Raw genomic sequence first — 13,624 nt, 5'->3', positions numbered from 1 at the left:
AATTCGAATAAGCAATTTTTGAATGCACAGTGATCAGCTGAAGGGCTTTTGAGTGGCTGCAAAGACACATTACCAGCCTCTGGCCAAATCACGAGGGTAACGGGCACCACAAAAGAGGTTTGAGTCTGTGTGTCTAAGGACACGGCTGGCCTCTCCAAAGGTGAAAAACATGTAATTCTTGAATACAGGTAATAGAAGAAATAGGAATCCCATGACGACAAATTGCTTATGATTGGAAAGAGGCTCAGGAAGTAATCCCTAGTACACACTCTGCAGCTCTAATGTTTTTTCTTTGGTATGTTATCTTTTCCCTGTCCTTTAGTTTACAGTGAAAAGAAACCAGGCGTTTGCCACAAAGACTTTCCGTCACTACCTCATCCTTGCATCTTTCCTTACAGTTTCCTTTTTCACGTGTGGTGGGGGTAGGGTTGAGGACATGTTCTAGTCTAGAGTTTGAGTTCATCTGTTCTTAGGAAGCACAGTATAATCGGGACAAAACAGCAGGTACACCTTGACTGTCCCAGTTACAGACCTGCACAATGAAACTATTTACAAGAATAGCTCACTGGTAATAGTTTACGGACCTCTCCCCTACCTGAGGTACTTCACAGGTAGGAGCAGGACCCAGTAGTAAAATAGATTCTGAAATTAATAAAAGGTCACTCTGTATTGACCTTTGGAAACTGCCCTCTGAGCCTTTCAGTTCTGCCACTGAGCTAAGACTGCTGTAAGCGCCTGCGTGTGTCCAGGTGAAAATACATACAATGGTGTGAGAGGTCATGCGTGTGGCTGCCAGGACAGATGTTAAAGACGCCAGATCGTGCAGAAACTGTATGCGAAATATTTTAAAGCACATTTGCATTTTTCATAAGGCTCTAATGTTTTTATCAGATTAAAAAAATTATAAATGATAGACAGTAGATGAAGCTCACACAATCCATGCGCGTGCACACACACAAGTGTACACACACATACACACACACACACTTTTCTATTAGATTAACTACAGACTTTTTAAAATTATGTTTCTGTCTGTTTATTTTATGGAGGCAGGAATACTAGACAAAAAGATAAAAGTAAAAAAGTTAAACATACACAGGACTTAAACACATGATAAGCATTAGAAATATATTCAAATAATTGCAAACCCATAAGAAAATTTATTAAAATATATTACCTTACTTTTTGGCCAATAGATTAAATAAACTGTTCTAACACCAAATTTATTAAAAAAGATTAAGACCAACTTTATAAGGAGCTTCAATATTTACTTTTATTATTTATAAAAAAATTAAGGTATCAGAGTGCAAATCATGTACTGGGCCTGTGGTTTTGCACATATAGTCATGTGTTTTACATGATTTCAAGGTTATGAACATACCGTGTGTATCTTTACAATAACTGATAGATTCAGCTGTCTGACACCAACACATGAAATTTTAATGCATTCTGATGCTGTGCACTTGAGGATGCTGGAAAAATAACTTGTCTGTTATGACTCCGTGGTGAAGATTTCTGTAACAGGTGTCCTCCCTCAGTTGCCATGGTAATGCGACCCTGCCTCCCACTAATTTCCTCATTAGGAAAAAGTCTGGAAATGACATTCTCTTAATTTTGAGTCAAATAAATAATTTAGCTACTCCTATTACAGCTTTTTAAGGCCTTTATATAATTAGAAAAAGAAAAAATTAAACATGTTTTAACCTTTTGATTTATAAAACAAATAGGGTTCAACAGTTTTACAGTTAGAATTCACAGATGAACACTTCTCATGCATGTAGGCAGCGCACCAACTAGGATATGCCCTGCCCTCACCAAGTGGGGAGGCCGTAGGGAAACAACATGATGGCAGAGCTCTAGATTTACATGTAGTAAGTCACACGCCAGGGAGTTCTCTGATAAATACACATAGTTTTAATGATCAGTATTGGATAGTGGATGAAAACATGCATTAGTTAGACTAAAAATGCCACACATTTGTTCACTATAAAATCTTCTTTTTGGAAATGTAAAGTCTTGGTTCTTATTTAGAACACACAATAATCAGGAGGATACATGATGGGAAGCCAGTTTTCAGTGAAAGACGCACAATGGGTCCATCCAAGTAACTTCATTAGCTACAATAAAACAGAGCATTAGCACATGAGATGGCCGTGCAACGTCCAAAATTCAGAACAATTTAGTAATAATACAGTAACAACACACAGCCAGAACCTTCCTTCTATCAGTCTATGCATCCAGACTGATGTCCTTAACAACCAATCCTATTCAGGAGTACAATCACATAGAAACAACACAGTTCTCTTAACCTAGTCAAGATCCAAAGGACTGAAACTGTCTTACTATTTGGACTGACTGATGACAGAAAACAAGGTGACATTAAAATAATTTTCTTCATATCTCAAACTAACTTGTAGAGAAAATTCCAACTAGTTTTCCTCTGTATATGTGATATATGGTAAACTAACAAAAATGAAAATCATCTCAGACAAAAATTCAAACATAAACTTCACAAATTGAACCATCTTACAAACAGCCAAGTCAACACACATTGAGAAGGAATGCTTCCTTCCAAAAGGAAAACATTGTCTTCTAACTAATGAGAGTAATTAATTCATTTTTGACCTTGTTGAAAACATTCAAGGCTAATAGGTCTCTGAACAGCAGTGAAAATGGTTTAGAAATTTGGATGGCTAAAAGTGGTCTCTTATGCATTTATTATACATTTCATATTGCTTTAGTAATGGTAACAACTGGCCGCAATGAAATGCGTAAGTTTATAACGAGCACAGGTGTTTTTTCCCAGCGCTCTTGTCACTATGCGATATGGAAATGCTACACAGTATAATTCAGACATCACTTACTTGAATACAATTTTTCCAGTTTTCTTTTGTTGGTTTTTCTTCTACAAGTTTAGTTGCAAACTTAAGGCCTCTCCCATACATCTTATTTACTAATGCATGCTTGTATGCAAATGTTAAAACCTATGATATAAAACAAAGTAAAAATGGTCAATGGAGTATTTCTACTTCAAGGCATATAGCTTTAACAATGAAATAAGACTTTCACAGAAGAACAGCCGTGTGTGTGTAGGAACACATGCGCAGAGTCAGAGGCCAACATGCTATCTTTCTCAATTTTTCCACATATTAATGCTGATTTGGCTAGATTGCTAGGCCCACAGATCATCCTACTTCGGCCCACCCCTGCTCTGGATTAAGGGAACATGTCACGGTGCTTGGTTTTTTTCACATTGTGCCAGAAATTGAACTCAGGTCCTCACACTTGTGTGGCAGGCAATTTACTGACTGAGCCATCTTCCCAGTCCCCGGAAGCCTATTGCTTTTAAGCTGAATAGGGCGCATCAGGGAAATTAAAAAAGAAGACGAAGAAGTGCCTTGTAAGGGCAAATAACTACATAACAGTGTAGAGTAAGTAAATGATGAGAAGTCATATGCTACTAAAAATCTACTTTTACTAAATCATTTCTTTGTGCAAAATAAATCATAGTTAACATAACTACAGAAAACAAAGAAATAAAAATGGTCACTACAAATCACTAAAATTGTAAAGGAGAAGTTTTTTTTTTTTTCGAGACAGGGTTTCTCTGTAGCTTTGGAGCCTGTCCTAGAACTAGCTCTCGTAGACCAGGCTGGCCTCGAACTCACAGAGATCCGCCTGCCTCTGCCTCCCGAGTGCTGGGATTAAAGGCGTGCGCCACCACCGCCCGGCTTGGAGAAGTTTTATATAAGCATGCTCCTTCTGAAACTGGAAACTGGTATGTCAGGCTGTTTCCTTCTACATTTTGCTTGAACTATGGAGTGTGGTAACCATTCTCAAAGAAAGAAATCCTGCCGGGCGGTGGTGGTGCATGCCTTTAGTCCCAGCATTTGGGAGGCAGAGGCAGGTGGATCTCTATGAGTTTGTGAGTTTGAGGTCAGCCTGGCCTACACGAGTTCCAGGACAGGCTCCAAAGCTACAGAGAAACCCTGTCTCGAAAAAAAAACAAAAAATAAATAAATGAATAGAAAAATAGAAAAGAAAAGAAATCCTGTTACGGTGATTTGTTCTTTAAGGCCAAGCCAAGTATTAAAAAATGTTCAGTTAGCCAGGCGGTGGTGGCACACACCTTTAATCCTAGAACTTGGAAAGCAAAGTCAAGTGAATCTCTCTGAGTTGGAGGCCAGCCTGGTCTAGAGAATTAGTTCCAGGACAGCTGGGGCTGTTACACAATGAAACCCTGTCTCGGGAAACAAACAAACAAACAAAACCAAAAATACAGAACAAGTTCAGTTAACAGCGCAAACCGGCCAGTATTCTCAGTGTCACTATGAAGACAGAAGTATGCCTAACGATATTTCTCGAAGACAGAGACTAGATCCTCGTTATCTTCATGTTTCCAGCAGGAAGTAGTGTTTCCCACACAGCAGACCTTCAATAGCAGTCAACAGCAATACCGCTGACAACTTCCCATCAACTTAATACTTATTCCCAACATCCAAAGGTAGATAGCCACTGGTAAGAAACAGGCACCAGCGCTCAGGAACTGACAAAAATGGCAGAGGCAAGAGTCAAACTCAATTTCATGTCCTAATTCTTATACCTTGCAAAATTCTTCTAGCTTTAGTTTCCTAAATACTACTGAGACCTTCTGTTCTATGGGGAAACTGGAATCACACAGAAAGCACTTTCCCTAGGTTTTTTTTTTTTTTTAAATTAATAATTACCATGGCTAAATCCTGAGAACCAGTGATTAATAATTACAACAATGGCTTTGTCTGGATAAGGAGAACTCATCTACTTTTCCTTCTCAAGGAAGATTAATAAAAACATATGGTTAAATAATCTCTACTAGAGACAAAAGGGATTTAACATTTTTTTAGAACCCCAAATCAACTTTGCTTTTTCACACATTTTTAAAACTGGTCTCTAAAATCCGAGCTATGTAGAAGTCGGAGCTTTGAGGAAAATGAATAGTGACAGCTCCACTAGGGAGCACATGTCACCTTGAAAACTAGCATAGTAAGAGGCAGGGAAAGAGGAAGAATTGCTACAAGATAACAGTTTTGGCTTCATATATAACTGTCTTAAAAGGCTACTACAATTGCCCTCAAAACGTTTTCAAAATAATTGTTAAACACTTTAAAACATGTAGGACAAATGCAAGGTACTAAATGAATCTTCTGTGGAGTAGAGCCTTTATCTTCTTTTTGGTAGGCAAAGCACAAGCAGGCCTGAGAGACAACCACTGAGAGCTGTACCAATGTAGCGAGCTGCATGGAATCACACCTGATGGAGATGTATAATCAACTCCTGTGGCTAAAGTCTGACTTATGCCTGATCACGCAATGATCATCAGCTGCTTGCATATGCGTGGGCCTATGGGCAATGCCCACCTGGCAATCCGGGATTGGCAGCCCATGCCTACTTAAGGGCTGGGAGAGAGAGGGGTGAGAGAGGAAGGAGAGAGGGAAAGAGAGAGAAGAGAGAGAGAAAGTGAATAAGGTCCTGAATAAACTGTCAGCAAGAAGAGCTCCGGTGGTCGCGTCATCCTTGCGGGACGAGGGTGGAGGCGACATACCAACACCAACAGCAGAAGGGGAAGTTACCTTAGTGTCAAAAAGATCTGTCCACTTTGTAGTTTCCCAAAAGGTTTCTGACAAAGAGTCCAAGGTACTTTCTCCCTCCTCTTCCTTTGCTTCTGCATCTCCGGCTGCCGCCCCATCATGTGGCTGTGCGTGAAGCAAGTGGTCTGCCAGAGCACACCCTTTCCTGCACAGGGCATCTACCAGTGTGGACTTCTGCTTGTCCATATCACTAGAGAGGAAATCATGTGTTTCATATGTCAGTTAAAGGGTTTCCAAGAGATGGTCTTATTTGAAGTACATGCATTCTTTTTCTCTAAGACTTAGCATGCATAAATGTAGCACATCCATGTAGATAAATCTGTGTTATACATCAAATGAGATTCTTATTAGTAAGCATCACAAGCTACTGCAGTACACACAGATGAAATCAGTTAGGGCAACTATACTTGGCTGAAGCAGGATGCCATAGCAACAGAGTTGAAAGACTACTCACTAGCTGTTCTATCAGCTACACAGCTTTTAAACCTTTGCATTAAGAAATATAGTAATTATACATGCTGTGCTATGTAATGTATAGAAAGGTTTTTGTAGTCATGAGCATATTATGTATAAATTAAGCAAACAAATATCAAGTTTACTCTGAATGCACCAATAGCTGCTTTATCACTTTAGCATATGAATTCATTTATAGTCAAAACAATTTTATGGGGTCAGTACAACGGCTCAGTAACAGTATTTGCTACCAAATCTGATGACCTGAATCCATTATGGGAACCAGCATGGTAGAGGAGAGAACTATTTCCTTTAAGTTCTCCTTTGACCTCCACAGGTACATTATGACGTGTGCACCCATTCACAATACAAAATAAACCCCAAACCAATTCTATGAATAAGATCCTCCTATTTTGTGTAGGTGGAAACTGAAACTCAAAGAGAGTCAGGTCTTGATCAGGACCTCCAGTTAGTAGTAGCAGATGGAGGATTCTTTTCTGAGGCGGGGGAGGGGGAAGAGAGGGTTTATTTGGCAGAGGTTTCCACAGCACAGTTTTTCAGGAGCCCAGAGGCAGGAACTGATGTGAACAGCAGGGTCAAGGAGCGCTGCTCTGACAGACCTGAGCAGGTTTGTTTGTTTGTCTGAAACAGTCTTTTCTCACTTTACACACCAATCCCAGTCCCCACTCCCTCCTCTCCTAGTGCACCCCCCCTTCTCCCTACCCCACTCCCATCCACTTCTTAGGGAGGGTAAGGCTTCCCATGGGGAGTCAACAAAGTCTGGCACACTTTGAGGCAGGACCAAGGCCTTCCCACCTATAACTAATATAGAATTCTAAGCTTAGCAGTCTGGCTCTGCAATCTGGGCTCAGTCTCTAGAGTAAACTGCCTTGTCCTGGGAAGGCATCTTTGTTTTTTCCTACAGAAGTTCTGCAGGTGCCTAGGTCCATGCTGGCACAGACTAGACAGTCATCCATTACTGTTCAGCACATAACCTCCACTCCAGAGCAGGTTACTGACCTTAACTGTGGCGTTACGTCCAATTCATGTCAGGGATGTATAAAAACAATTAAACGTGCTGAGACAATGCCACAAGGCAACCTGACTATGGGATCATCTGTTTAAGAAGACTAACTCTGAAGGACACATAGTAAAATATGCAATGTGTAAATCTCCTGGGAATGACAAGAATCAGAACATAATTACCAGTTTAGTAACTTGGGCCTCTGGGGCTTACTAGTTCTGCACACTGGAAGTGAGTTACTAACTTGAGCACCTCCCCGGAAGAATAAAGGGAGCATAAAATGAAGGAGCGAACATACTGCTCAGGACTAGGATGCTCTCAGGCTTCCAAGACCATCTGATTCTGTGAGGTCATCTAAGAAGATATGTTCAACGTCATCTGGACTGAAAATGAAGCTAAGTCCATAACACACCTTAGTTTATTACCAAGAACAATGGTTTCCCTTTTGATTTCTGAACTATGTCGAGCTGACTGGAGAGTTACAAGCACAGGAAGGGCGTGCTTGATGTGGAGCAGAGTGCTTATTCTCAGCGTTCCCATCTACCCCTTTACCATTTTCAACCGTCAGCCTGAACCAAGAGTGGCAGCAGTACCATATTCTCCTCCTACCCCTCAAGTTCAGGTACCTCTTTATTTTATAGTCCTTGTAAACAGCTTTAGTCACCAAGTTCAGTAGTTGGCCTATATCTTGACAGATAAATAAATGCAGAACTTGATGGGCCATAGGACACCTCACAAATATTGTTCATTTAATGACACAATATTTGGCAAGACTCATTAATTTGGTATCCCACATACCTTCCTCCCTCGGTATATCATGCTAAAACACAAATACATTTCTTCCAGGTTCCAGTTTTAAACATTTTAAGAAGTTTAGGGTTTGGCGTCCTTCTCAGTTTAATTCTAATCTCTGTAATCTTCTGACTCCAGAAAGAGCTTCACTACTCTCCTGTCTGGACTCCAGGCTGAGAACAGCAGACGTCCGCTCTCCTGCTCACTCACTGCACTGTTCTTCTGTCACTGTCCAGATGTCTGCTTTAGGGACACTCTAAGAGCCCGGTACAACCATTAGCCCTAGCTTGTGAAGGAGACAGTGCTCTGCAACAGACTGTATCATGAGGGCATGACCCATGTCAAACCCAACTGACTGGTTCCACCTATCCAAGGCTTGCTCGAGGGGGAGGGGAGGTACAGAATTCAGAAGGAAGTTGTTACTGACACATGTGCTCTATTCTTGCCAAGAATGGATTGAGTTACCAGCATGACTCTTTACTGAAAGTTTTAGCATCTTCTAATGCAATAAGTCAGGTACATGGAAATATTGTTTCTCTCTCCTACCTTAGTACTCTTCAGCCTGAACACCTTATTAAGCTATGAAGCATTGCCCATTCAGAACACTAGCAAGCTTTCTTCCTATAGGCTTTTAAAAATTAAATATATTTTCTATATTTCATCCTTTCTGCCAATTTATTTATTTATTTGTTTGTTTGTTTGTTTATTTATTTATTTATTTATTTATTGGGACAGGGTTTCTCTGTGGTTTTGGAGCCTGTCCTGGAACTAATAGCTCTTGTAGACCAGGCTGGTCTCGAACTCACAGAGATCCGCCTGCCTCTGCCTCCCGAGTGCTGGGATTAAAGACGTGTGCCACCACCGCCCGGCTTGCCAATTTATTTTTCGAAACAGGGTTTTTTTTTGTGTAATAACCTAGATGGCCTGGAACTCACTCTATAGATCAGCTGGCTTCGAACCCACAGAGATCTGCCTGCCTCTGCCTCCCGAGTGCTGGGATTAAAGGCGTGCTCCACCTTCGCCCGGCTACTGTTTTGTTTTGAAGAACTATATAGTCTCACAGAGATCCAACTGCCTTTGTCTCCTAAGTACCCAGTTCTATCTTCCAATTTAATTTTTTGCTTTAGAATAGTTTTTATATTGGAAAGTCTTAATTTCTTCATGTCCTTCTTAATGATAACTTGTTTATAAATATCTTCTAAATCAAAACTGGTTACTTGATCATAGTCATCATAGCTAAATTCTAGGAATGATCTGAATCCTATACTTTAATGCCTAAGCAAAAAATTAAAATTCTTATCAGATTACATAGAAAACACCAGTATCGTTTTCAAAACCATACAACAGCAATTCTGTCTGTCTGTCTGTCTGTCTGTCTCTCTCTCTCTTTTGAGACAGGATCTCACTGGGTAAACCTGGCTGGCCTTCACTCATATGCCTCTGCTCCTGCATACTGGGAAAAAAAGGAGTATGAAAAAACTGTGAATCCTAACTGTATGTATGCTACAACAGAAAAAAAAAAAACTTCAATAGCAGTCCCTAAGTTTTAAACAAGTAACTAAGAAATGAGATGCAAGAAAGATTATTTACTGGTTAGGTACTTTTTTATAGTAGCGGCATCAGGCCTGGGGTCGGTCTTCATTGCAATGTAAACTGCCAGAGCAGTTTGGTCGATGTGAGAAATAACAGCATTGGCAGCATCAACAATTTCATTAAGCCTTTTCATTCGCTCCTGGGAGAAGATAAAGGAGTCTATCAGTCACTGCATCACGGCATTTTCATTTCTACTGTCCCAGCACTCTGTCATTTCCTTCTAGGGCTAGAGCTCCATGCTATCGTTTAATCTGATTTTTACAATTACAGTAGCCCTGGAAAGTGGGTTCAGATGTAACAATACCTAACTTACAATCTGTAGTTCAAAACTGAAAACAAAGCAAACATATAAAGTTCACCACAATGTGGGGTTTTTAACAAGGAAAAGTCCCTTCTATCATACCATTGATTTTAGAGATAATAATCTCTATTTTATACCATGCCACATGAAAAAACAGGGAAAAACATCCCCAAACCCTCATTCATAAGCAAATTCTTTATAAACAAACGCTAGAATGAGAAAATAAGACTAAACGAAACAAAGATCATGATCAGGACTCAAACTCTGACCATCACGGACGGTCTCTGAGAGGCCTCCTTTAGAAACTCTTTTCGAGTTCACTCTAAGCCTTCATGGGTTTCACCAGGTCACAGCTGGCATTTCCCTACTTCCATGAACGGTAGGTAATAAGAGATGGCCCACAGTCCATGTTAGACAATCTGGAATCATCATAAATCTTTAGAAGCAAAGTAGTTACTGAGGTATTATAGATTTCCAGCTGTCCAAGACAACTCATCTATAAGACCAAAAATCAGACCTTATGCTTTTTCCTGTGCTACAATTTTACTGACCAATAAAACACCGTCGTTTCATGGTTTCTACACATACGTACTGCCATCATTACTACTACTGAACTCAGTAGTGGCCAGCTCTTGTAACTATTTTAACAACATATCCAATCGTAGGAAATTCATTTTCAGTAGGCAGGAAGACAAGACAGAGAGAGATGCACCTTTATTCAAAAATACAAACTTTTAGATACTAATATGCAAAAAAACAAATAAAAAAAATGAGTATATCCAACCTTTTCAGCATCCAATTGGTGAAGCCGTGCAACATACAGAGGAAGGTAAGCAGGGTATGTTTCTTTCAATTCATTGTAAATGTCACTAGAATCGAGCCTAAGAGAGACAAATTAGTGATTTTTAATTAAAAGCATGTTTCTTTCTTTTTTTTTTTTTAAATGTTTATTTATTATGTATACAATATTCTTTCTGTGTGTATGCCTGCAGGCCAGAAGAGGGCACCATACCCCATTACAGATGGTTGTGAGCCACCATGTGGTTGCTGGGAATTGAACTCAGGACCTTTGGAAGAGCAGGCAATGCTCTTAACCTCTGAGCCATCTCTCCAGCCCCCAGCATGTTTCTTTAAAACAAAAAATTTTAAATATTGCTTCACAGTCCTAGACATTAAAATACTTTATAATTATTAATAAGGACTAGTTACAAATAATATACCTATCTGAAAATTACTTAGAATTCTTCAGAAATGTGAATGTACATGTGTGTGAAAAGCCATCATTCAATCTTAGAGTTATTTCTCAAGCACCCTGTATCATTTGAGACAAGGTATCCCACTAAATTAAACTTGCTGATTAGGCTAGGTCATTTGGCTAGTAAGCCCCAGGAATAATATCTGTTTCCACCTCCTCAGCGCTAGGATTACAACTTTGTGCCAACCTTAATGCTGGTGAAGTATGTACTTTATTGAGCTGTTTTTCCCATCCACCATATTTTACAAATATTCCTGATTAGAAGATTCTGTTTGCGGTTTCCTTTAGAACCACTTCCGGAGGTTTGGGAGGTTTTTCTTAAAACTGTTCACCAGTTTCACTGGATGGCAGACTCAGGCTCTCATGAGAGAAGCCCATCTTTGCAACTCTGAAGAAACTGTATTGTCTACTAGTTACAGTGTTCTACATCAGTCCAAGGCAGACACGGGTGACTGACGTCTGGGAAGATACCCTCAGTTTAAACACAACAGCATGGATGAATATGGACTGGTGCTGGAATGGTTTAGTCCTTGGGAACTCTGTTCGCATTATAAAGGCTTTTGTTCCCTCCTAGGCCACGTATCCACAGGGATTTATACACAAAGTCTGCTAGGGAGGACTCCTCCAGAAAACCAGCAAAATAAAGCTACAATGGAAAAAACCCAAACAACTGATTTAACCACACAGAACCAAGTTTTAAGTGTACATTGTGAGCTAAACGCCAAGGGATAAACTAAGGGAAACCAGCTGATAAGTGCTTCCATGTTAAAAAGTTTAACATGAATAATAATGATGCTAATAAATAACATGGTAATAAAGGCCTAACATTCCCATGAAGAATGGGCAAAGCACATGTTCGGCTGAAACAACAGCTAACCTAACATCTAACAGCTCACCCGCCGACAACAGCAGCTTTAGCCATCACGTCTAGACATTACATTCATAGCAAAAACCATTTGAGAAACATATCAAGGCAACTTTAAAGACATCTAAACTAACAATTAGACTATACTATCTCAGAGAAATTTTAAAATATCTCCATTAGGCCGGGTGTGCTGATATAAGACTGCTATTCCAGCCTTTGGGAGGCAGAGGCAGGATGATGAGGATTCAAGGTCATTCTTGCTCAACTAGAGAATTGAGACCAGCCTGGGATAAAGGAAACACTGTCTCAAAAAAATTAAAACCAAACAGATAAAAAAACAAAGTTAAAGCTGCATATATAAAAGGGTAATCACAAAATGATAGAGAAAAATTTTAAGCATATATTCTAAATAAATTATTAAATATATTATACTGTATTCATAGGACAATGAATTATAGTCACTAAAAAGAGAACTCTAAACTATGAAATGACACAGGAAGTGCCCAACACTAAAATTACCTGGAAAAGTAAGACACATAAGCATTCACACTGCTACATGCTCAGAGAGCAGATAAAGGAATGGTGAATTTTGGAGAGAAGAAAAAGTTACTTTTTCTTTCTTTATGCCCTTCAATAAAATTCTCTGAGGCAAATTAAAATAAAAAATTACATATTTCATTGTAAAAATATAATTATAAAGTATAAATGCAGAAAAAAGTTTACAATCCTACAATCCTATCATCCAAAAAGTTTACAATCCTACAATCCTATCATCCAGTCAACAGTTTTGAATAAAGTCTATACTAAAACACACTAGTTGAGAAAGACTCAGGATTGGAATCCACTGAAGACAACCTACTTTGTCATCCACTGAATTTTAAGATCTCTCAATGCTTCAGTGAACTCTTCTTTCAGATCTTTCTCCTTCTCTGAGTCCTTTTCTTTATCTTTGCTGCCATTCTTCGTCTTTGTTGGTGGAGGTATCAGATAGTAGTGCACAGGGATCACATCCTAGGAAGGTGAGAGAAGCCTTAGGTTCACACGCTTCACTTCACACACTTTAAAACCATTGTCAGTAGCTGAGAACATTGTAATAGGGGTTGTGCCTGAGTTGTAGTACACCGTATTCCAGATCTGAAGGGTCCCAAACCAGCACAAATACCAATCCACATACTGGATCCCCTCCTGCCCCACACACTTCAAAAGTACTGAGGTTTTTATCCATTCCTTTAAAGTAAAAGAGGTAAGAACTCTATTAGTGTCTTTAGCCTTCTTAGTTGAACTTGATACAATAAGGACAGTGTATTCTGTCCTTTCACAATTAAATCTGAACAGAGGAGTAAAGTTAAAACTAAAACAATTTTTTTTTCTCCTTGTAAGAGGGCAGAGTAGAGAAATACCATTCCTGCACTTACAAATACATGCTCTACCAAGAGTTAGTCAGACAATAAACACACAAGTAAGCAGTTTCTGATAGTGACACAGAACACACATGAAAACCAAACAAAGGATAGAGTAACTATCGGGTAAGACAGCGAAACCATGCAGACAAAGCCGTTATGGAAAAGTCAGTGAATCTAAATGACAAACATGAATGAATCTCAATAACCTAACCAGAGAGAGGAAGAAGTCCCTCCACCCCAGGGATTAGCATCTGAAGTGGAAGGTGAACAAGAAACACAAATCTGAACCAGCCTATGGGAGCAGTTACGTA

At 39.5% G+C, this 13,624-nt stretch overlaps 1 protein-coding gene across 3 annotated transcripts in view; it reads right to left on the bottom strand.

The window, feature by feature from the left end:
* Positions 1-1,020: 1,020 nt before the first annotated feature.
* Tpp2 (tripeptidyl peptidase 2) overlaps positions 1,021-13,624 on the bottom strand; it is a 61,101-nt gene continuing 48,497 nt past the window's right edge. For 2 of the 3 annotated variants that reach the window (XM_050159207.1, XM_050159208.1), the window contains 6 exons: positions 12,770-12,921; positions 10,575-10,671; positions 9,498-9,628; positions 5,610-5,817; positions 2,865-2,984; positions 1,021-2,117 (listed from right to left, as the gene is read on the bottom strand). In XM_050159207.1, the coding sequence (XP_050015164.1) occupies positions 2,028-2,117; positions 2,865-2,984; positions 5,610-5,817; positions 9,498-9,628; positions 10,575-10,671; positions 12,770-12,921 (798 nt within the window). In that variant the 3' untranslated portion in view covers positions 1,021-2,027. Of the gene's footprint in view, positions 2,118-2,864; positions 2,985-5,609; positions 5,818-9,486; positions 9,629-10,574; positions 10,672-12,769; positions 12,922-13,624 lie in introns of those variants that run through there. The other variant, XM_050159209.1, reaches the window with a different exon arrangement.

The sequence above is a fragment of the Alexandromys fortis genome, unplaced genomic scaffold (assembly GCF_014885135.2).
Source record: "Alexandromys fortis isolate MF-2015 unplaced genomic scaffold, M_Fortis_MF-2015_v1.1 scaffold_65, whole genome shotgun sequence".
NCBI classification, from domain to species: Eukaryota; Metazoa; Chordata; class Mammalia; order Rodentia; family Cricetidae; genus Alexandromys; species Alexandromys fortis.
Note: the sequence above shows the minus strand (reverse complement) of the source record. Positions and strands in the feature narration are given on the sequence as shown.